The 23,956-nt window shown below is 42.7% G+C and overlaps 1 protein-coding gene across 2 annotated transcripts in view; it reads left to right on the top strand.

Moving 5' to 3' along the window:
* Nucleotides 1–23,956, top strand: part of ccdc80 (coiled-coil domain containing 80) — a 47,390-nt gene that overhangs the window by 4,625 nt on the left and 18,809 nt on the right. The window contains exons 2-7 of one of the 2 annotated variants that reach the window (XM_088353272.1): nucleotides 2,125–2,381; nucleotides 3,514–4,054; nucleotides 8,477–8,674; nucleotides 8,755–9,194; nucleotides 11,219–11,551; nucleotides 16,662–16,818. In XM_088353272.1, the coding sequence (XP_088209398.1) occupies nucleotides 2,256–2,381; nucleotides 3,514–4,054; nucleotides 8,477–8,674; nucleotides 8,755–9,194; nucleotides 11,219–11,551; nucleotides 16,662–16,818 (1,795 nt within the window). In that variant the 5' untranslated portion in view covers nucleotides 2,125–2,255. The remainder of the gene's footprint in view (nucleotides 1–2,124; nucleotides 2,382–3,513; nucleotides 4,055–8,476; nucleotides 8,675–8,754; nucleotides 9,195–11,218; nucleotides 11,552–16,661; nucleotides 16,819–23,956) is intronic. The other variant, XM_088353273.1, reaches the window with a different exon arrangement.

The following is a 23,956-nucleotide window of genomic DNA, read 5'->3' as shown; positions in this document are numbered from 1 at the left end:
ATGTTCCCTGTAATTTTCCTGACGGGTCTGAGCGTTCACACAAAGTCAGTGAGCAACGCTTGAAACAACTGTGAGCAACAGCAATCCCAAGTGTGGCAACTAAATCATGATCAAACATGTCCAAAACTTGACATCACCTTACATTCTGCTGAGTTTGCGGCAATGCAATTTTTTTTTTCACTTTTGAATGAATTGACTCATGTACTATTGCGTACAAACATCATTTATTTTTACATTTCTTTCACAAGATATCCATTTCTTTTTATTTCCTGATATATTTTGTCGCATAATATTAACATTTTTGGGGGATTATTGAGTCGGTTGCACGATACAGAACTGTACTTAATCACATTTTTGAGTGGAAGTACAATGTTGGCAACAAGATTGACGTGATATCATTGGAAATTATTTGAATGCAACACAAACTTTTTCTTCCTTTTTCTGTGTTTTTTTCTACTTTTTTGTTACTTTTTTCTTTTTGTTCTCTATTTACTTTTTTCTACATTTCTTTCTTTTCTTTTTTTCTGGCTTTTTTTCTAAAATATTCCTTCTTTTTTTCTCTTCCTTTTGTTTCTTTTTTTCTCAGCTTTTCACTACTTTTTCATTTTGGTATTTTTTTCTTTTTTGTTCTATTCCCCCCTTCCTTTAAGTCAAGTTGTGCATCATTTTACATAATATTTGGTCATATAGGGATGAAAGAAGCAAAAACAACCCGAAGAGCCGTTTAGGACCCGAAAGAGCCGGTTGCTTTTAGTGAGCCGAGCCAAAGTAGCCGGTTCTCGAAAAACTGACTTTACTCAACTACGTTCTACTTGGACCTTGACTTCAACATACCGCATTTAGAACACAACGTTAGGGGAACCCGTGTATTTTGACCCTCATGCACTGTAACTTTGATTTAATTCACTTCTTAATAAGTAATTTAGATCATGGGACGGTGTCATAATAGTCTGTAGTCTGCAAAGCCCTTTGAGGCTTCTTGTGATTAAGGGCAACACAAATAAATATACTTGAGGGCAGCACGGTGGATCAGTGGTTAGCGCGTGTGCGGCACAGTTCTGAGGTCATGAGGTCTGTCTGTCTGTGTCTGTCTGTCTGTGTCTGTCTGTCTGTCTGCCTGCCTGCCTGCCTGCCTGCCTGCCTGCCTGCCTGCCTGCCTGCCTGCCTGCCTGCCTGCCTGCCTGCCTGCCTGCCTGCCTGTCTGTCTGTCTGTCTGTCTGTCTGTCTGTCTGTCTGTCTGCCTGCCTGTCTGTCTGTCTGTCTGTCTGTCTGTCTGTCTGTCTGTCTGTCTGTCTGTCTGTCTGTCTGTCTGTCTGTCTGTCTGTCTGTCTGTCTGTCTGTCTGTCTGTCTGTCTGTCTGTCTGTCTGTCTGTCTGTCTGTCTGTCTGTCTGTCTGTCTGTCTGTCTGTCTGTCTGTCTGTCTGTCTGTCTGTCTGTCTGTCTGTCTGTCTGTCTGTCTGTCTGTCTGTCTGTCTGTCTGTCTGTCTGTCTGTCTGTCTGTCTGTCTGTCTATCTATCTATCTATCTATCTATCTATCTATCTATCTATCTATCTATCTATCTATCTATCTATCTATCTATCTATCTATCTATCTATCTATCTATCTATCTATCTATCTATCTATCTATCTATCTATCTATCTATCTATCTATCTATCTATCTATCTATCTATCTATCTATCTATCTATCTATCTATCTATCTATCTATCTATCTATCTATCTATCTATCTATCTATCTATCTATCTATCTATCTATCTATCTATCTATCTATCTATCTATCTATCTATCTGATGACTTTGGAACGGTTTAATCCCATTTCCATTCATTTCAATGGGAAAAGGTGTTTCATTTTACAACCATTTCATTATAAAACGTCACTGCTGGGACCAGTTAAATTCGTAATAAGATTCTACTATGTTTCTGTTGCTCCCAACACTGGTTTTGGGTGTAGCTAACACTTTTTTTTTTTTTAAACCACGTTTCACCTTTTCTCGTTCTCGTCGGAACAGATTGTCTCCCTGTCATTATTTAAACGCTGTCCTGACAGTTGTCTTTTGTCGGTCCGTCTGCGAATCTCCGTTTTTACACAGCAAGCCCTTTTCCGCCTTCCTGTTTTTTACAGTTCTCGTCGGAAGGGCATGTTTTGAGACACTCCCCGTCAGATGTTCGTCTTCAGCCGGAATTCATTCCTCAATTCCACTTCAAATGTTCTAAACGGCGCCTTGAGAGAGTGTGAAGGAACATCTTGGCAGCATGTGGAGGCTTTTGAGCGTGACTTTGGCGTTAATGTGCCTGCTAGCATGCGCGAGCGAACTTGAAAGGCGCAACCATCGGGTTCGGGCGCCGTGGCGTCGCCGAATAAGGCCGGGGACACTTCGGGTGAGTCCTGTCTTTCTTCTGATCTGCTTCTTCCTTTCTCGCTTTATCTGTCTTTCTATCTTTCTCTTTCTATGTTCTTCTTTCTGTTTCACTGTTTTTTTTCTCTCTATTTCTCTCACTCTCTTTATCTTCCTCGCTACCAGTCTCTTTTCCTCTTTTTCTCTCCCTTTCGAAGAGTTCTTTGCTTTCTCTTTCTATCGTTCTCTCTTTCTATCCTTCTCTCTCTCCTTCTCTGTCTCTCTCTTTCAGTTTTGTCTTTCTATAGCTTTCTGTCTTTCTCTCTCTCTTTTTCTATTTTTCTCTTTCTCTCTCACTTTCTTTTTCTATCCCTCTCTCTTTCTCTCTTTCATATTTTCTCTCTTTCTGTCTCTCTTTCTTTCTCTCTTTGTCTGTCATTCTCTTTCCACCTTTCTATCTCCCTTTTCATCATTCGCTCTTTTTCTAATGTTGTTTCTCGATTTCTTTCACTCTCTTTTTCCTTTCCTGTCTCTCTTTTGTTGCTTCTATCTTTTTGTTTTCTCTTTTTCTCCTTTTCTCTCTCTTTCTTTCTTTCTTTTGCTCTTTATCACACTCTTTCTCTTTTTCTTGCTTTGTCACTCTCTTTCTCTCGCTATTTTGCCTGCTGTTTTTCTCTTTCTTTCTCTCTTCTTTCTTCTTTTTTCATCTTTCACTCTCTCCCGTCCCCTCTTTATCGCTCCGTTGTTTTCTCTGTCCTCCTTTTCTCTTTTCCTCTCTTGCTATCTCTCTTTCTCCCTACCTCCAGCATCCTCTCTTGGTTGTTTGCTTAGTATTAACAACTTTAAAGTTTAAATTAGGTAAAAGTTCACTGTATATTGAAACAATAAAGGCTATTTTGATATAAAAGCATTTTGCTTTTTTTTTCTTGCTTTTTCCTTATTTGTTTTTTTATTCCCCAGCTTTATACTTCTTTTTTTTCCTTGCCATCTTTTTTTCTCCCCATTTTATTTTTTTCCCTCCTTCTTTATTTTTCTTCTTTTGTTTCTTTTTTGGTGTGTTTTTGTTTCTTTTTTCCCAGTATTCTATTTTTCCCTTTTTTTCTTTTTTTTTCTTTTGTTTCTCTGTTTCATTTTTGTCTCTTTTTCTTTTTTTGCTGGTTGTCTAATAAGAGCAGGAATTCCCATCACAACTGCAGGTGTCCACAGGAAGCGGGGGGCACCAGGCTGCCCGGGTACGCCCTGGTTTCGGGTCTGCCATCTCCGTGCACAGCTACAAGAAGGGAGAAGGTCTCCAAGCGGATGAGGGCACACCACAAAGGAGAAGGGCACCGGGGGGTAGAAGAAAAATCCGAGACCCTCCCCAGGCTGAGATGCTACGAGACGAAGGCGCACCCCGTCCCAGGGCCAGAGTGACCCGGATGCCCAGCGGCGCCAGTTCCCCCAACCTGCTGGCCAGTTTTGCCGGTAAAAACCGAGTCCTGGTGATCTCGGCGCCTCACGATTCCGACGGCTACTACCGGCTGATGATGTCTCTGCTGAAATCGGACGTGTACTGTGAACTGGCCGAGAGACACGTCCAGCAGGTGGTCATCTTCCACCAAGAGGGCGAGACGGGCGGCAAGGTGCGCAGGATCACGACCGAGGGCAAAATCATGGAAGAGCCGCTGGACACCAGCTTGATACCCAGGCTCATGAGTTTCCTCAAGTTGGAGAAAGGTACACTGGTTTGGCGGTCTTTTTAGAATTCATATGGTTTTTATTTCGTAAAAATTCCAGCCCCTCGGGTATTAAAGCCCGAACCAACTCAAGCCCGACCAAATATCTTGATTTGGGGGACCGAGCCTGAAGAAAACACAAATATTCATATTTTGTTGTTGAGGGTTAGGTCAGGTTTCTCTATCACTGACTCTTTTTTTCTTAATTATTGCGCTGATTCTCCACAAGAAAAAGAAACAAAGAGTGGTGGATAATTCTTTTAAAAAGTCAGCGAGAGAGAAGCCCAGCCCAAACACAATTGTAATGCTTAACATGCTAAAATCTTACCTTAAATTTTGTTACTCTCTGGAAATAAACACCTAATTAATAAGCTGTTGTTTAGTAGACACTTAAGTTAAGGAGGGAAGACATCAATGGATTTTGAACATCCATCCATTATCTGCACCGCTTATCCTCAGTAGGGTCGCGGGGGTGCTGGAGCCCATCTCAGCTATCTTCGGGCAGTGGGCAGGGGAGACCCTGAACTGCTTGCCAGCCAATCGCAGGGCACACAGGGACAATTCACTCGCTCATTCACTCCTAGGGACAATTTGGACCGGCCGATTAACCTAACATGCATGTTTTTGGAATGTAGGAGGAAACCGGAGTGCCCGGAGGAAACCCACGCAAGCACGAGGAGAACATGCAAACTCCACACAAGAGGTCCGATCTCATGACCTCAGAACTGCGCCGCACAAGCGCTAACCACTGCACCGCCGTGCACTTGGTCCAACAGATTGAAGTGATTCGGGCGTGGCCTGTGAAATTGAACTCGGCTTTCCAAAAACTGTGGGTTGTCACAGTTACTTCGTGATTAATCAAAGAGGGGAAATTACTTTTTCACATACTGCCAGATAGGCCTAGATTTTTTGGGCCCTAATAAATGGAATTACGGTACACTTCAAAACTGCTTTTTGAATTTCAAGGGTTGTCTCTGTGTGCTATTAAAATTGAATGAATGAATGAAAACTTTATTCGAACATCAAAATAAAAACAAAACAATAACTCGACAACAAAATATCGTGACATAATATGTTCGAAAAGAGGTAGTAAGAAGCAAATGCTTATATTCCCTACCCCTTCATCTTCCCTATTAAATACACCAATAATAATAACAACAAAAGTAATAATATTAACAATAACAGTTATGATAAAGCAATAGCAACCATAACACAAAGTTAACTAGACGCACTATTCCCAATCTCTCGTATCACTCATACCCCATCTCTCTATTCCGCCAGTAATGTTTATCTGTATTTAAATTTGAACACGTGAATAGTTGGACATTGTTAGATCTCGTCTTATAAATTGTTCCAAGTTTAACTCCACACACAGACACACACATCCTTTTCCTGGTGGTTCTCACCTTTGGGATTATGAATTCACTACAGCCCCTTAAGTTATAATTCCCTCTTTCCGAATGAATATTTTATGGATGTTTTCTGGCACTATGTTTTTGTTGACCTTAAATAGCATTTGTGAAGTGAAAAAAATTACTAAATTATCTAATTTTAGTACCGTAAATTCTGGACTATAGAGCGCACCTGATTATAAGCCGCACCCACCACATTTTAAGAGGATAACCGCTTTTGTACTTACACAAGCCGCACCTGTGTATAAGCCGCTTGCGCCCACGTTAAAAAACTTGTAACACAAATCTCAAAATTAACCCAAATCCTACTTTGAGTCCTGTGACTTTAACTGAGCATAAAGTACTCAGTTCAACAACCACAGCCGTCAAAATGAACGGAAAATGATACCGGTAGTTAAGATATGATGCAGACCTGCAGAGTCCAGGTCCAAGGAAAAAAGTGTATATTTCCAAAGGTAAGGGTGGGAAAAATATATATCCACTTTTGTCTGCCGTGTCCACAAACAATCACCTTTACCGGTCCCCACTTCCCGTCACCCCGCATTTGTTACGCCCCTTCTTTTTAATTCGCCCGTGCAAAACATATCAGAATAAGTCTCTAAAACAAATACATTGCAAAAATATACAGTTGCAAATACATATTATACATGGTTACATATATTACCAAAGAAAGACGGTACACTGAGAGAGTTTCCAAAGCTTTAATAATAATATTATAACTTTCATCCCAAACCGTGCCTGTGAAGGGTAGCAAAACGCTACTAGCAACACGCTCGCAACAAAGTAAACAGCACTGCTAAGAAAACATAACTTGCTTGTAGTAAGCACGGTTAACCGTCATCAAAGTCGTCTTCCTTCAGTATGGGAAAGAGACTTTGTCATATAGACGTCGTCCCACGTTTCCTTATTAAAAAACACGCTGGCATCACGCACGCATAATAAATTTTACGTCCACAAACACGTCTCACCTTTACTCCACTTACCGTCAGCCCGCATTTGCCCCGCCCCTTCTTTCTCATTTGCTCGTACAAAACATATCAGAATAAGTTTCTAAAATAAATACATTACAAAAATATACAGTTGCAAATACATATTCTACATGGTTACGCATATTTACAAAGAAAGACGGTACACCGAGAGAGTTTTCAAAGCTTTAATAATAATATTATAACTTTCATCCCAAACCGTGCCTGTGAAGGGTAGCAAAACGCCACTAGCAACACGCTCGCAATATAGTTAACGGGTCTGTTAAAAAAAACATACCGTACATGTAGAAATCACGGTAAACCGTTCTCATCTACCTCCCTATAACTGTCGTCATCAAAGTTGTCCTCCTTTTAGTATGGGAAAGAGACTTTGTCATATAGACGACGTCCCACGCTCCCTTATTCAAAAACACGCTAGCAACACGCTCACAAGGTAAAGTTTGCGTGCAGTAGCTCTGTTTCCTTCTTTATCGGACTGCTCGATTGCGTTTAGCTTGTAAGCTGCCTCATGTGCCTTGAACTCGAGCGCCGCATCACTGAATAAGCCGCAGGGTTGAACGTTTCGGAAAAAAGTAGCGGCTTATAGTCCGGAATTTACGGTAATTCGGACTGCAGGAATGAAATATGAGTATGATCTCGATATCCTACCCTGTGCATGGTTCTAATTGCATGTTTTTGGAGGATTAAAAAGGGGCTGTAGTGAACTTTTGTAATGATTGCCCCAGACTTCTACACAATATGTTAAGTATGGCAGAACTAGAGAACAATATCATAAATACAATGCATTATAGTTTAAAATGAATTTGGCTTTATTAATTATTGAAATGCTTTTACCGTAAATTCCGGACTATAAGCCGCTACTTTTTTCCCAAATGTTCAGCCCTGCGGCTTATTGAGTGAAGCAGCCAATGTATGTCATTTTTCTAACTGCCACCAGCAGCACTCGAGTACAAAAGGAAAGATTTAGACCGGTGGAATAAGTGCGCCGACGTAGACTGCATCCTTTTAGTTTACGTTCGAATTGTCCTTATGACAAAGGTCTTTTCCGTTATTGAGAATGACGTCCTTGATGACGTCTGTTATAAGGAGAAAGATGAGAATGGTTTACTGTGAATTTCGCAATAGCGGTGTAGTTTTTTTTAACAGATACACTTGATGCGTTGCGAGCGTGTTGGTAGTATCGTGTTGCTACCTTCCAAAGGCACGGTTTAGGATGAAAGTTATATTATTATTATTAAAGCTTTGAAAAATCTCTCGGTGTACCGTCTTTCTTTGTAAATATGTGTAATATGTATTTGCAACTGTATATTTTTGTAATGTATTTATTTGTGACACTTATTCTGCATGAGCGAATGAAAAAAGAGGGGCGGAGCAAACGCGGGCTGATGGGAGGTGGGGACCGATAAAGGTGAGTGTTTGTGGACGCAGCAGACAATAGTAGATATATATTCCTCCCACTCTTACCTTTGGAAATATACACTTTTTTTCCTTGGATTACAATCAACGGGTACCCAGAATATGCTGGTCTGCAGCAAACCATAAGTACCTGCATCATTTTTGGTTCATGATGCCGGCTGTGATTCATGGACTGAGTTATTCAATGGAGGACATTTGCTTAATTGCTGTTGAGATTGTCATGATTGTTTTTTCTGTTATTAGTGTCAATAAATTTGTTCAAACCAAAAATTTAGCTTCAATCGCAGGATTTGAAGATCGTCTTGGTTAGATTCTGTACTTGTGCTACGCTTTATAATGCGAGCGGGCGCATGCGGCTTATATACAGGAGCGGCTTGTGTGTGTGCAAAATCGGTTTTGATTTTAAAATGGGGTGGGTGCGGCTTATAATCAGGTGCGGTCTGTTGTCCGGAATTTAAGGTAGATACTTTAGTTTAGAAAATTGGTTTAATGATCTGAGAAATCTGTGAGTGATAAATATGCAAAAAACACTATTTAGGAAGGGTGCAAATACATTATCACAGCACTGTAGTTCTGATTTGGTTCTTTGTCCATAATGATATTCCACAGGTAAATTTGGGATGGTGCTTCTCAAAAAGACCCTGCAGGTGGAGGAGCGGTACCCGTACCCCGTGAGGCTTGAGGCCATGTACGAGGTGATTGACCGCTCGCCCATGAGAAGGCTGGAGAAGATTCGCCAGAAAGGCTTCGTTCAGAAGTGCAAGGGAGCTGGCGTGGAAGGTCAAGTGGAGGAGGGCACGCTAACTGGTAGGCGGCCGTACACACATCTTCAAAATCGTGGACCAAAACCAGGTTTGAAGTGACTTACAGTGTGTTTCTATGAACAGTGAGCACACCTGTAGAAGGAAAACCAGTCAAGAAATTTGTGAGAAAACCAATCACAACTACAACTGCTAGCACCGCAACGACAACTACTCCTCGGGCTACAACCGTGACCATGAAAACTACAACCACCACAAAACGAGCCACCACAACCAAGGCCACGACAACCACACGAAGAACCACCACCAAGCGCACCACCACCACCACGACCCTAAGGCCAACCAAAGCCCACACTCAGACCGTGCTCCTCCCAGCCCCCAGAACCACAGAGGACCCTTATTACCACCAGCCAAAGGAAAGGGATCACTACCCGGCCAAAACTACCCCGTCTGGAGACAACCAAACGGACAAGGACAACAAAGATCCACGTATCCACAAGCTTGTACCCGTTACAAGGAAACCATCCAAGATCAAGCCGAGTAGGAAAAAGAACATCAGTGAGAAGGTAAGCGAACATCTTCCAATTACAGTGGAACCTCGGTTCTCGACCATAATCCATTCCAGAACCCTGTTTGAAAACCAATTTGTCGGATCACCGAAATCATTTTTCCCATTAAAAATAATGTAAATCGTTTTAATCCGTTCCAACACCCTGAATGTTTACCATGAATGTTTAACGTAAACATAAAGCTAACCCAGGCTAATAGTACGTCCACGTTTTCGTAATCTTCCGTACGAAAGATTACGCTAATGTGAATGTGTAAAAATAATAAAATCAGGTCGTTTGCAAGTCATTTAGCACCCGGGTCTCCACAACAAGTGGTGAGCGGTTCATTGGAAAGGGGGCTCCGTTCCAACACCCTCAATGTTGGGCTCCGTTCCAACACCCTGAATGTTCAACGTAAACCTAAAGCTAACCCAGGCTAATCGTACGTTCGCGTTATCGTAATCTTATGAATAGGATGTCTTACCTTTGTGGTGGTCAGCAGAAGGCGCTCGCACACCTCCTTCATATTTGTCGATTATTTCTTTCTTAAATGCAATAGTTGTACGCACTACTTTTCTTTTTTCACCTGTAGCAACTTTGCCGCTTGCACTGACTTTCTTCGGAGACATAATAAGGGGCTAAAACACCCGTACGCCGCTCAGCATCGCACCCTAGCGTACGCACTCACGCATTACCGGCGTTCCAACTCCGATTTGTTCGAACTGAGAGGCGTTCGAAAACCGAGGTTCCACTGTAACTGAAACATTATTGGAACATCATACAAAATAATCTCCTGTGGTAAGTCCTTGAGTACACCAACTTCAATTGACGAAAACTCGAAATTTCGTATGGGTGCTTGAAAGCAGTGTCTGAAATATCGTCTGCCCGGATGCCCGGGGCGTGCATCTTTTATGTCGGGCGTACAACTTACAAAACGTCTCCGCCCGGGTGCCCGACAACTATTAAGGAAAAAAAAAAAAGATTTTTTTTCTAATCAAATGTTTTGTTTATTCCGATTTCAAAATCTTTGTTCGGTTTGGAAATTTTGGAATTTCGGTTCGTTTGCCAATTTGCATTCTCGGCAGCCAATCAGAAGCTTTCATCGAATAACTTTGTGCTTCCGGACTCCCCCGAGCGTTATAAGGTCGCTCATTTGCATATCATTTTTCAAAGTAGATGCACAGAAAACACAAGAAAAATGGAGAAGTGGTTAGGAATCAAGCCAAAACCTCAGCCCCAGAAGAAAGATTCAAAAGAAGCTAACAAAATTCATGACGCTACAAAAGGTAAACGTACATTAAAAGCATCGTGGAAAGAGGAGTTCATGTGGCTGGTAGCAGACGTCGCAACGCAAATCTTTGTTCAGTTTGGAAATTTCGGAATTTCGGTTTGTTTGGCAATTTGCATACTCGGCAGTTGATCAGAAGCCCGCGTCGAATAACTTCCTGCTTCCGGACTTCCCCGAGCGTTATAACGTCGTGCATTTGCATATCATTTTCCAAGTAGACGCACAGAGAACTGGATGAGTGGTTAGGAATCAAGCCAAAACCTCAGCCCCAGAAGAAATATTCAAAAGAAGCTAACAAAATTAATGACGCTACAAAAGGTTAACGTACATTAAAAGCTCACTTTTCAGAGTTGTCTGCCCTAGTGTCCTGTAACTTTCTCTCATGAGTTTCAGACACTGCACATTACTTCAATACTGTGGTATTCATATTATGTTACCGATGACAGGTAATTAGTAATTGTATCGGATTATGGATGTAAATGGTTCGCATTTCTATAGCGCTTTTCAAGTCAATGAAGACCTCCCAAAGCGCTTTATAATGTGCCTCACACTTACCCATTCACACACACTCACACACCGATAACAGCGTCAGCCATGCAAGTCAACTAACTGCTATCGGGGGCATTAGGGATTCAGTGTCTTGCCCAAGGACACTTCAACTTGATCCCAAGACGAGCGCTCTACCTCCTGAGCTAATACCGCCCATTACATTTGTAAAGTAACCCTCCGCCACTGACCAATCATATCCCCGCAGATGCTGACGAACGAGTACGTGGACGAGTACGAAGCCGCAAAGCCCACCGTCACGTACCCCGAGGAGGCGGACGGCTTCCGCGAGGTCTCTCCTACCCGGCGGGCCAAGGCGAAGCACGAGAAGAAAAAGAAGAACGAGAAGGCCAAGAAGGCCGAGAGGAGGGGAGGGAAGTCCGGTAAAGAAGGAAAAAACGGTGGCAAGAGGAACGGAAAGAAACTGTCAAACTACCCGGAGAAGGAAGACTACTCCAAACCTACCAAGAAGCCCACCCCGCCCCTTAAAGGATCACTGACTTCCTTCTTGGACTACTTTGAGAACCGGAGACGACTTCTGGTACGTTCAATCTTACTCGACTTCCTATTTTGAATCGGTATCATACCTGTCGCCCTCCAGGGCTCCATGCCCTTACTAACTGTCGTATTTTCCCTTACATTATACAAAAAACTCTTCCACCATATTCTTTTATTTATGTAGTTTCACATGTTATATTGTACATGTGTTTTGTGATATCATATATATTGTTCATGAACATTTTGTTGTGAGACACCGAGTTGCTCGACGTGAATGAGCTTTATTAGAAAAAAAGTTCAAAATTGAAGTCGCTTGGACGTTCACTGTAGAAGGAAAAAATACATGCAAATAGAATTAAGTAGAATTTTCTGATTCAAATTATGAATTCATTTTCTGCATTGAATTATTGTTGGTAATATACTGCTTAAAGCAAGGATGTCAAACTCATTTGAACTCGGGGGCCACACGATAGAACAAACATTCTGTCGGGGGCCGGACGAGTAGATTAAAGAGAAAGAAAAAGAGAGATAAATAAGAGAAAGAGGGAGGGAAGAGGAGAGAGGGTGGGACAAAGAAAAAGAGAGCGAGGGAGAGAGCGTGAGAAACAAAAGATTAAAATGTTGTGAGAGAGGGGGAAAAGAAAGGGAGAGGAAGAAAGAAATCCAATGAGAAATAGAAAGACAGAAGGAGAGAAAAGAGAAAAGAAACCGCGAAGGGTATGAAGAGCGAAAGAGAAAAAGGAAAAAAGGAAGTTAGAGCAAAAGAGGTTAAAAGACACAGAGAGATAAAGAGCAACAAAGGAAGAGAGACATAGAGAGTGAAAGAGACAGAGACAGAGTGGGAGAAAAGGGGTTGAAGAGAGAGAGAGAGAGAGAGAGAGAGAGAGAGAGAGAGAGAGAGAGAGAGAGAGAGAGAGAGAGAGAGAGAGAGAAATACAATTACAGTGTCTTTGTTCGAGGCACCTGGCTTTGGCAACATCAAGTTGACATATTTCAACCTGCAGCTTGTTTTTCTCTTGCGCTTCTCTGAGTGTTGTCTCGCGGGCTGGATTCAATCCCTTAGCGGGCCTGATCTGGCCCACGGGCCGCCTGTTTGACACCTTTGGCTTAAAGGGATAACAACAAACCTGTCTTTTTTCATTTTCTCCTTTTATACTTTCTTTTTTTCTTAACTTCTTTATACAACATCATAATTCGTAATATAATGCATCAAAGCAAGTGAGCCGTTGGAGAGTCGACTCTCTTGAATGAGTTGAGCCGAAAAGACGGTTCTCTAAAAAGAGACGGACTTCCTTTCACTACACAACTACTAGGGAATAATGCATGATGGGAAATCCCCAGGTGGCAGACGCATACGCACAGTATTATCAAAACCACAGGTGTCAAACAGGCGGCCCGCGGGCCAGATCAGGCCCGCTAAGGGATTGAATCCGGCCTGCGAGACAACACTCAGAGAAGCGCAAGAGAAAAACAAGCTGCAGGTTGAAATATGTCAACTTGATGTTGCCAAAGCCAGGTGCCTTGAACAAAGACACTGTACTTGTGTATTTCTCTCTCTCTCTTTCTCTCTTTCTCTCTTTCTTTCTTTCTTTTCCACCCCTTTTTTCCCACTCTGTCTCTGTCTCTTTCACTGTCTGTGCCTCTCTTTTTCTCTTCCTTTGTTGCTCTTTGTCTCTTTCTCTCTTCATACCCATTGCGCTTTCTTTTCTCTTTTCTCTCCTTCTGTCTTTCTATTTCACTTTGGATTTCTTTCCTCCTCTCCCTTTCTTTTCCCCCTCTCTCACAACTTTTTATCTTTTGTTTCTCACGCTCTCTCCATCTCTTTTTCTTTGTCCCGCCCTCTCTCCTTTTCCCTCCCTCTTATTTCTTTATCTCTTTTTCTTTCTCTTGAATCTACTAGCCCGGCCCCCGACAGAATGTTTGTTCTATCGTGTGGCCCCCAAATTAAAACGAGTTTGATTCCCCTGATCAAAGCGCTCGCTTTGTTTGCAACAAATAAAACAACACGAGATAGAGGCTACAGCGGCGAACTCGTTTGACTTGATTGATTTGCCGTTTGGTGATCGTCGGTGTATACCGGATGGTACCCATCATTGACAAATTTGCGTTTTTCCGTACAGATTTTCTTGTACGTGGTACACGTCTTAAAATGCATAATAAATTTACTTTGTACGGCAAAAACATACAGCTTGGCAGGTATGCAGTATGTTCCTGTTACGGTTAAGGAATGGTTGAAAAACAAATTTTGGCGACATCTGGATCTGAGTTCCCCTCCGAACTTTAGTTTTGTCCCGCCTCTTCTTGCATTAGCTTGCATTAGCTTTTAGGACACACCCCATGTTAGCGGGTCAGTGGCAACCCCAAGCTAAATTAGCCGTAAAATATGCTAAAAACAGTAAAAATAGTACAACACCCATTCTTCTCCTCATCTTTTGGTTACCTTGTAATCCTTTCTTATCAATACAAATATTGTTTTTGTTCTGTTTTTTTGGGGCAGTAAGTATACCCCTTAATTTTAATTCATTCAGTGCTATTGAAGTCCATAGCCGTCAATAGCCCCAAGTCCAAACTGGCTAAATAATTAAAACATGCTAATACTGCTCACATGCACATATTCTTTATCCTCGTGCACAGACAATCACCACCCAACCTTAAAAAACTTGAGCTTTTTTGCAAGGAAGAATGAGCAAAATTTCTGTTTTAAGAAGTGCAAATTTCAAAGAGACATACACAAAAAGAATTGTGGCTGTGATAACAGCAAAAGGAGGTTGTACAAAGTAGGAGGCTAATCTTTTGCAACCCCTACTTTTCAATTTTTTGTTTGTTAGCACTCGAGGTAGTAACGAGTTTACTCTGTTATATTTAGTAGAGTGAGTTTGGCGCCTTTTTGTACTTCTAGTATTTTTAAACAACTATACTTTTTACTTTTACTTGAGTAGATCTGTGAAAAAGAAACTGTACTCTTACTCTGCTGCATTAGGCTACATTGAAGCTGTTACTTAAATCCCCTCCACGTAGTTACGCGAAAACACTGGGTCAGTTAGCATAGTTGATATGTTGTCACACTGAATAGTTCATGTTTTTTATATTAACATTTTTAATCAACATAGAGTGTGGTTAGTCAGAGATTCCGATTTGGATGAAGTTTACATTAAAGTAGCTTTTAGTAAAAAAAAAAGGTTTAAATGGGTTACTCGACACAGCGACATCTTGTGGTAGGGTGAAAAAAGACATGCTGCTATAATTTAGTTAGTAGAATATTTTTTTTTTCCGAAATTATTAATTTCTTTTGTGCATAGTATGATATTATTATTGGTGGTATACTGATTAAGGGGACCCCTCCAACTTCTCTTTTTCTTCTTTTCTAATTTTTGCACACAGACTGAAATACACACAGACACACACAATTTAATAGCAGCTGGCTTGTAGTTCTTCCTGCAGAGCCTGTTGAAAAAAAGTACTGGCGGTCTAAGTGTGCTACTTGTGCTTAATGTATTTCTTAGGTTTATACTCTCATTATTGTATTGTTTAGTAGAGTACTTTGATTTACCTCGATTGTTTTAATCTATTTTAAAATTAAATCTTATTTATCATGGATTGGATGGACCTTAATGATTTGATGAGCTGATTGAATAGTGGTTTAAATTAAAAGGAGTCTGAAAGGGCTGCACAGTCCACAGACTATTGCAAACTACATGCTATTATGACACCATCCCCTGATCTAAAACCGACATGAGGGCAAGGAAAAACTCAAAATTTCAGTCAAGTCAAGTTTATTTGTGACACCCTTAATCACAAAGAGTCTCAAAGGGCTGCACAGACCACAGACTATTGCAAACTACAGACTATTATCTGACACCATCCCCTGATCCAAAACCGACATGAGGGCAAGGAAAAACTCAAAACCTCAGTCTAGTCATGCCAAGTTATGTTTATTTGCTTGGCCCTTAATCACAAGGAGTCTCAAAGGGCTGCACAGACCACAGACTATTGCAAACTACAGACTGTTATGACACCATCCCCTGATCTAAAACTTCATAAGGGCAAGGGAAAACTCATAACCTTAAGTCAAGTCAAGTCATGTTTAATTGTGACGCCCTTAATCACAAGGAGTCTCAAAAGGCTGCACAGACCACAGACTATTGAAAACACAGGCTATCACGACACCATCCCCTGATCTAAAACCTATATGAAGGCAAGGAAAAACTCAAAACCTCAAGTCAAGTCAAGTCATGTTTATTTGTGACGCCCTTAATCACAAAGAGTTTCAAAGGGTTGCACAGATCACAGATTATTGCAACCTACAGACTATGATGACACCATCCCTTGATCTGAAACCTACATGAGGGCAAGGAAAAACTCAAAACCTCAGTCAAGTCAAGTCATGTTTATTTGTGATGCCCTTAATCACAAGGAGTCTCAAAGTTCTGGACAGACCACAGACTATTATTAGACCATCCCCTGATCTAAAACCTACCTGAGGGAAAAGAAAAACTCAAAAACCTTAACATAAGGAAAATGAAGAAACCTGTACTCAGTTCTTGAGTAGTTTTTCCACTCAAGTCATTATTTGGATGACTACTTTTTACTTTAGAATAGAATAGAATATACCTTTATTGTCATTGTTACAACATGGGATATATTGTGACAACGAAATTGGACGTGGCACTCCAGTTCCACATTTTACAGTAAGGATAACTTACTTGAGTAATTCAAAGTAACGGTACTTTTACTTGAGTAAAACTTTTGGCTACTCTACCCACCTCTGGTTAGCACAACATAAAATATTGCACAAATTTGGTTTCTTTTCGCGAGTGTTTCTCACATGTTCTCTATTCTTACAAAATATTATCGATACGTTAAAAGCTTATAATAGGTCAAAAAGTCATTGAGGCGGTGGGGCAATACTCTTCCAAGGTTGAGTATTTAGTTGGGCACAATCAACAGAAGTCCTTCAATGAATACATGAATTAAGAAACTTTGTCCACAAGAACAGCAGTTCTCCTTGTTTTTCTCCTGAGGTTCAAGTGCAGCAGTATGAGAGCAGACTGCCGGTCTCCGTTTCAGATCGCTATCGTGTCAAAAATTCGGCCCGTCCTCCATTTGCAAGTAAACACCAACCCTGACCTTTAACTATCCTGCACCCTCTGTAGCTGGTGACGTCGCCCAGCGAGGACAACAAGATGTATGCGCAGCAAAGAGACGAATACTTGGAGTCGGTGTGCGAGATGGCCATCCGAAAAATGTCCATCATCACCATCTTCGGATCGCTGGTCAACTCCACCATGAAAATCGACCACTACCAGCTGGGTGAGGAGCGGTGTTACTGAGAAAAAGTCATTTGTTTTAGTTACTACTGTTATTTCAGGACTATAAGTTGGCCAGGGGGTGAGACTTATACTCCGTTGCGACCAATGTTCCCTCTACCCAGAGCACTACCCAGAGCTTTTCCGGGCACAAGAAAATCTAGCCAGATCACAAAAATCAGGGCTCGAAAATGCTAATTAAGAAGCGAATTAAGTCAAAGTTACAGTGCATGAAGATAAAAAGACAAGGGTTCCCCTGACGCTGTGTTCTAAATGCGGTATTTTGAAGTCCGTGTCGAAGTAGAACGAAGTTGAGTAAAGTCAGTAGAGTTTTTCGAGGACCGGCTTTTTCGGCTCGGCTCACTAAAAAGAACCGGCTCTTTCGGGTCCCGAACGGCTCTTCAGGTTGTTTTTGCTTCTTTCATCCCTACACGACCAAATATGATGTAAAATTGTGCACAAAATGACTTAAAGGAAGGGGGGGAAATAGAACAAAAAAGAACAAAATACCAAAATGAAAAAGTAGTGTAAAGCTGAGAAAAAAACGAAACAAAAGGAGAAAAAAAGAGCAGGAAAAATTCAGAAAAAAAAGCCAGAAGAAAAGAAAGAAGCAAATAAAGGGAAAAAATGTAATAGAGAACAAAAAAGCAAGAAAAAAGTAACAGCTAGGAAAAGATAAACACAATGAGATTTTTTTTTAAACCTTCAGAAAACCTCCTGCGTGGGTTCAAATCCAGCTCCCGGCCTTACTGTGCGGAGTTTGTATGTTCTCCCCGTGCTTGCGTGGGTTTCCTCCGGGCACTCCGGTTTCCTCCCACATTCCAAAAACATGCATTTCAGGTGAATTGGCCGGTCCAAAATTGTCCCTAGGTGTGAATGAGCGAGTGAGTTGTCTGTCCCCGTGTGCCCTGCGATTGGCTGGCAACCAGTTCAGGGTGTCCCCTGCCCACTGCCTGATGATTGCTGGGATGGGCTCCAGCACCCCGCGACCCTACTGAGGATAAGCGCTGCAGCTAATGAGATGAGATGGGTGTGATCTCTCTTAAAATTAGAAAACACACTAGAAAAAGTGACATTTTCTGACAATGTGGCAAAGTACGTTTTTTGTAATGCGAGTATATTTAAATTATAAGTTGACACATCTACATGTGTTTTGTGGACTTGGAGAAGGCATTCGACCGTGTTCCTCGGGAGGCCCTGTGGGGTTTTTTTCGGGAGTATGGGGTACCGCGCAGTCTTATCCGGGCTGTGCGGTCCCTGTATGCCCGGTGCCAGAGTCTGGTCCGCATCGCCGGCAGTAAGTCTGATTCGTTCCCGGTGAGGGTTGGACTCCGCCAGGGCTGCCCTTTGTCACCGATTCTGTTCATAACTTTTATGGACAGAATTTCTAGGCGCATCCTTGGTGAGAATGGAGTCCGGTTTGGGGGCCTCAGCATTGCGTCGCTGCTTTTTGCAGATGACGTGGTGCTGTTGGCTCCCTCAGGCTGTGATCTTCAGCTCTCGCTGGAGCGATTCGCAGCCGAGTGTGAGCACCTCCAAGTCCGATACCATGGTACTCAGTCGGAAAGGGTGGCATGCTCCCTCCGAGTTGGGGAAGAGATCTTGCCCCAAGTGGAGGAGTTCAAGTATCTTGGGGTCTTGTTCACGAGTGAGGGTAGGATGGAACGGAAGATCGACAGACGGGTCGGTGCAGCGTCTGCCGTCATTCGGACCCCGTACCGGTCCGTCGTGGTGAAGAGGGAGCTGAGCCGAAAGGCAAAGCTCTTGATCTACTGGTGGATCTACGTTCCTACGACCTATGGTCATGAACTTTGGGTCATGACCAAAAGAACACCATCCCGGATACAAGTGGCTGAAATGAGTTTCCTCCGCAGGGTGTCTGGGTTCTCCCTTAGAGATAAGGTGAGAAGCTCAGTTATCAGGGAGGTACTCTGTGTAGAGCCACTGCTCCTCCGCCTTGAGAGGAGCCAGTTGAGGTGGCTCGGGCATCTGATCAGGATGCCTCCTGGAGGCCTCCCTCGGTAGGTGTTCCAGGCATGTCCCGCCGGCAGGAGGACCCGAGGGCGACCCAGGACACGCCGGAGAGACTATGTCTCTCGGCTGCCTTGGGAACGCCTCGGGGTCCCGTCGGATGAGCTGGGGGAGGTGGCTGGGGATAGGGAGGTCTGGGCTCTCCTATTAAGGCCGCTGCCCCCCGCGACACGACCCCGGATAAGTGGAAGATAAAGGATGGATGGATGGACGTTGAAGTAAAAATATTGTATACAAAATGGGGCAATTTCTGACTAAAGGGTATCATTTTTATGATTATTTTGCAATGTGGAAAAATAGAAATGACGTGAAAATACGTCTGTGGCACTCAATGAGTTAATAACACGTTACAGTACTTGATACCAAGAAATGGCATTCCTTTGTAACGTGTTCCTCGTAAAACTGGGAAGGAGTACACGTGTCAAAACACGCTCCAAAGTCTTCCCACGACTTTTTGGGGGTGACGGCCAAAAAGGGGGGTTTGCGTGCTCTCGCTGAGTCATACGCCCACTCGCTGAATGTTTTCCAGACGTTCCAGAAGTCAAAGCGTGGGTGGAGAATGTAACCTTGTCCACATTTTACCCTGAACTCTCCCAGACTTAGTATCCGCAGTCTTTTAAAAAAAAAATCATCCTCACCTTTTAAGTTTTTGAGGGGTTGATGGACCCATGTAGATAGGCAGGGATGATCAAGAAAAGGGATTTAATAACAAAAACAGGAACAAAGTAACAAACAAACATAGGGGACACAAATCCAGGAAATGTCCCACCAGAACCAAAACGGATAAAGTCTGAATCAGGGACAAAGACTGAAAATGGAAATGAAAAATGTTAGGGGGAAGGTATCAAAGAAACCAGGAACAAAGAAACAAACCCAGTGTGGTGGAGGAAACAAAATGAAAATGACGCAGTATGCTTGTCCATACAGTCATAGATTAAGGGATAAGATCATTAGGGACAAGTGTGTGGAAATTTGGCACCCTTGTGCCCAGACCCTAAGACAGGGGTGTCAAACTCATTTGAACTCGGGGGCCACACGATAGAACAAATGGGTCGTAAGCCGGGACGGGAGAGCAGATGTGGTCGGAATCAAAACCGGGTCAGAACTGGAGACAGACGGCAGCAAAAATGGGACAGGTGGGGGTCAGGGTCGAAAAAGGCTTGCCTAGTAAACACTGAAGTTCGCAGACGGACTGACAAAAGGGGACAGACAGGACTGGGTTCAAATACTGCAAGGGGACATTTTTTTGGCACAACACGGCAAGATTTGTCATGGTTGCCATGGCGCCCAATTGGTCCCGCCCGTGTGGCGCCAGCTGCGGGTCGTTGACAGATTGCCTTTCCTTCTATTTAAGCTCAGTGCTCTCACTCACCCTTTGTCAGTCCGTCAACGAACCTCTGCTCCGCAAGACGTGGGTTTTGACTTTGTCCGGTTTCCTGCCTGCGTTTCCTTTCCGGTATCGTTCCTTTCTATTTTTGTCATGTTTATTATTCTCTCCAGTTTTCGTTCCCGTCTAGTTTGTCCTGTTTAATTTCGATATCCTGTTTCGATATCAATCCTGTCTGTCCCGTCCTGTCCGGTATCGACCCCGTCTGTCCGATATCTGCTCGAGCAATTGGTATCGATCTCATCTGGCTTCCTGTCATTCCACGCCAGACTGCTGCCTAACGTGCATGACTCCCCATTTCCCGTTAAAAAAAAAGGCTTGTGTGAGAAACGTCACGCATGTGGGTCCTGATTCCGTTTTGGTTGTGACAAGATTAAAATTTTCAACACAGGCCTACAACGCCCTCTTGTGGTATAGTGTGTGAATAACACGTGAAATGATATACCGGTTATAAAAAAATGATTACTCAATTCAATTGTATGATAATGTGTTAATAATTTCACAAATAATTTACACCAGAGTATAAGACCAAACTATGAAAAAGAACTGGGATTTATAGTCTCACATGTGTGTCATTTGTTCCATTTGCAGACATTTTGAGGTAGTTTTATAGCTTTTGTTCGTTTCTGTAAAACCTGATGAGTCTGCATGTCTCGCCACAAGACAGGCTTTCATCCACATGGAATTTTGGGTCGAAAAGATCGAAGGTGAAGTCATCAGAGCATGACACACATTGTTTTTCCATTCGAGAGAGGTTTCGCTCCCTAGTGCAGTGTTTTTCAACCAGTGTGCCGAGGCAAACTACTGTGCCGCGAGACCTCGTCTAGTGTGTCTAGTGTGCCAATTGTATCTTCGCGAAAAAGCAAGCTCAATATAGTGAACCTTTGTTTATCACGGAGTTACGAAAGTTAGAATTTTTTTTATTTTTTTTTACAATTATCTTACAATTAAAATCTTTATTATACATTCAAACCAAAGAACAAACTCTTTTTATAGGCCCACTCTGTCACGGTTGCTATGGCGCCCAATTGGCCCCGCCCGTGTGGCGCCAGCTGCGGCTCGTTGACGGATTGGCTTCCCTGCTATTTAAACCCTGTCACTCTCCTTTTGTCAGTCCGTCTGCGAATCCCTGTTTATACCAGGCAAGCCTTTTTCGACCCTGACTCCCGCCTGTCCCATATTTGCTCTCGTTTGTCTCTGGCTACGACCTGTTTTGAACCTGACCATGATTGCTTTCCTGTCCCGGCTTACGAACCCTTTTTGTCCCCGACTACGTCTACTCTCCCGTTCTGGCTTACGACCCGTTTCCAACCCCGACCACGTCTTGCTCTTTCAGTCCCGGCTACCGACCGGTTTTTCCGTCCCTGACACCGCCATCGCTCGTGACAGGAGATCCACTTCCGTGTTCGGATCACAATTTGAGTACGAGAGCGACTTGCTTTCCGCGTCCAGCGAACACCGGATCGTGGGCGCAGCCCTTCTTCCTTCCGTCAATAAAACTTGTGGTAAACGTTACGCAATTGGGTCCTGACACTCACATTTGAAGAGTACTTGAACTTAAAAAAACTTACTTGTAATTTATTGTCATAGAACCTAATGCAGGATGAATATCTGTGAAGCAGCAAGACCGACAAAGGGGAGCTGCGTTATAGCGAAGGATTTCTGTATTTAGAAATGAATACAATTTACAAAGAAACAGGAGGGATTTAGAGGGCGGCTGGCTAGCTACACCTTAGCATCGGGTATCCTCGGCTTGAGCCAGGTCTCCATGAAGGTTAAAATACAACCTCCCCGATTGTGTGTTTTCCACGAGTTGTAGCTTTAAGTCATCTGTTTCATGGGTAATAGATCTAGCGTTGGTGTGATACCGGATCGTCAGGGTTAGCTTCTAAAAGTTGTTACGTAGCCTAGCCGCAGTTGTCTGGACCTGCAGCACAGCTATTGCCTTCTCTCCAGACGCCGCCTCAGTCTCTTACCGGACCCGATAATAATCCACGGAGCACCCGCTGGTGATCCATGTTTTTTGCACTCTTCTGACTTTCCTCAGACTCTGACTTACAGTGGCTTGCGAAACTATTTGGCCCCCTGGAACTTTGTGACTTTTTGCCACATTTCAGACTTCAAACATAAAGATATAAAACCTTAAATTCTTGTGAAGCATCAACAATAAGTGGGACACAATCATGAAGTGGAACACACTTTATTGGATATTTGAAACGTTTTTAACAAATAAAATACAAAATGATTCAGCCCCTTTCCTTTCAGTGCAGCAAACTGTCCCGAAGTTCAGTGAGGATCTCTGAATGATTCAATGTTGATCTAAATGTCTAACGATGACAAATGGAATCCACCTGTGTGTCATCGAGTCTCTGTATGAATGCACCTGCACTGTGATGGTCTCAGGGGTCTGTTTAAAGCGCAGAGAGCATCATGAAGAAGGAGGAACACACCAGGCAGGTCTGAGATACTGTAGTGGAGAGGTTTAAAGCTGGATTTGGATACAAAAATGTTTCCCAAGCTTTAAACATCCCAAAGGAGCACTATGCAAGCAATAATATTGAAATGGAAGGAGTATCAGACCACTTCAATTTTACCAAGATCGGGTCGGCTCCTAAACTTTCAGCTCATACAAGGAGAAAACTGATCAGAGATGCAGCCAAGAGGCCCATGATCGCTCTGGATCAACTGCAGAGGTCTACAGCTGAGGTGGGAGAATCTGTCCATTGGACAACAATCAGTCATATACTGCACAAATTTGGCCGTCATGGAAGAGTGGCAAGAAGGAAGCCATATCCACAAAAAGTGTCGTTTAAAGTTTGCCACAAATCACCTGGGAGATGCACCAAAAATGTAGAAGAATATGTTCTGGTCAGATGAGACCAAAATCGAACTTTTTGGCAACAACGCAAGACATATGTTTGGCGTAAAAGCAGCACAGCTCATCACCATCGACACACAGTCCCCACTGTCAACCATGGTGGTGGCAGCATCATGGTTTGGGCCTGCTTTATCCAATGAAGTGTGTTCTACTTCATGTTTGTTTCCCACTTATTGTTGATTCTTCACAAGAGATTACAGTTTTATATCTTGATGTTTGAAGTCTGAAATGTAGCAAAAGGTCACAAAATTCAAGGGGGCCGAATAGTTTCGCAAGCCACTGAAATTGATGAATTTCTTTATAATGTACCAAACTGCTGAAAGCTGTAGCTTAGTTGTGCTTCGCAGTTTGTTGTGGATGGACGCATACACCAGCCTATCACAGTCGTGCAAAAAGTCACGCCCACGCAACACACAAAGCCCTCCCTAACCTGCCTCCGTGACAGCATTTGCTGTGTGCTGTTTGCTGCAGAAAGCATAGGTTGATATAAATGACAATAAAAACAATTCAATTAAAAATCTGCAAAGCGCTGAACCACTGTAGTTGCTCATTCGTAGAATAATATCCAATAATTTTTTTCCATATGCTTTTATATTGATTCACTCTTTTGGTTTTCTTTTAACTATCACCTCTTGGCCGAAGGGAGTGACGATTAAAAGCTCCATCTTCTCTAAATCTAGGACAGTTTAGGTCAGGGGTGTCAAACTCATTTGAACTCGGGGGCCACGCGATAGAACAAACATTGTCGGGGGCCGGACGAGTAGATTAAAGAGAAAGAAAAAGAGAAATAAAGAAATAAGAGAAAGGGGGAGGGAAAAGAAGAGAAAGGGAGAGGGCGTAAGAAAC

Source organism: Urocampus carinirostris, chromosome 14 (genome assembly GCF_059441175.1).
Source record: "Urocampus carinirostris isolate Australia breed hairy pipefish chromosome 14, RoL_Ucar_1.0, whole genome shotgun sequence".
Taxonomy (NCBI): domain Eukaryota; kingdom Metazoa; phylum Chordata; class Actinopteri; order Syngnathiformes; family Syngnathidae; genus Urocampus; species Urocampus carinirostris.
Note: the sequence above shows the minus strand (reverse complement) of the source record. Positions and strands in the feature narration are given on the sequence as shown.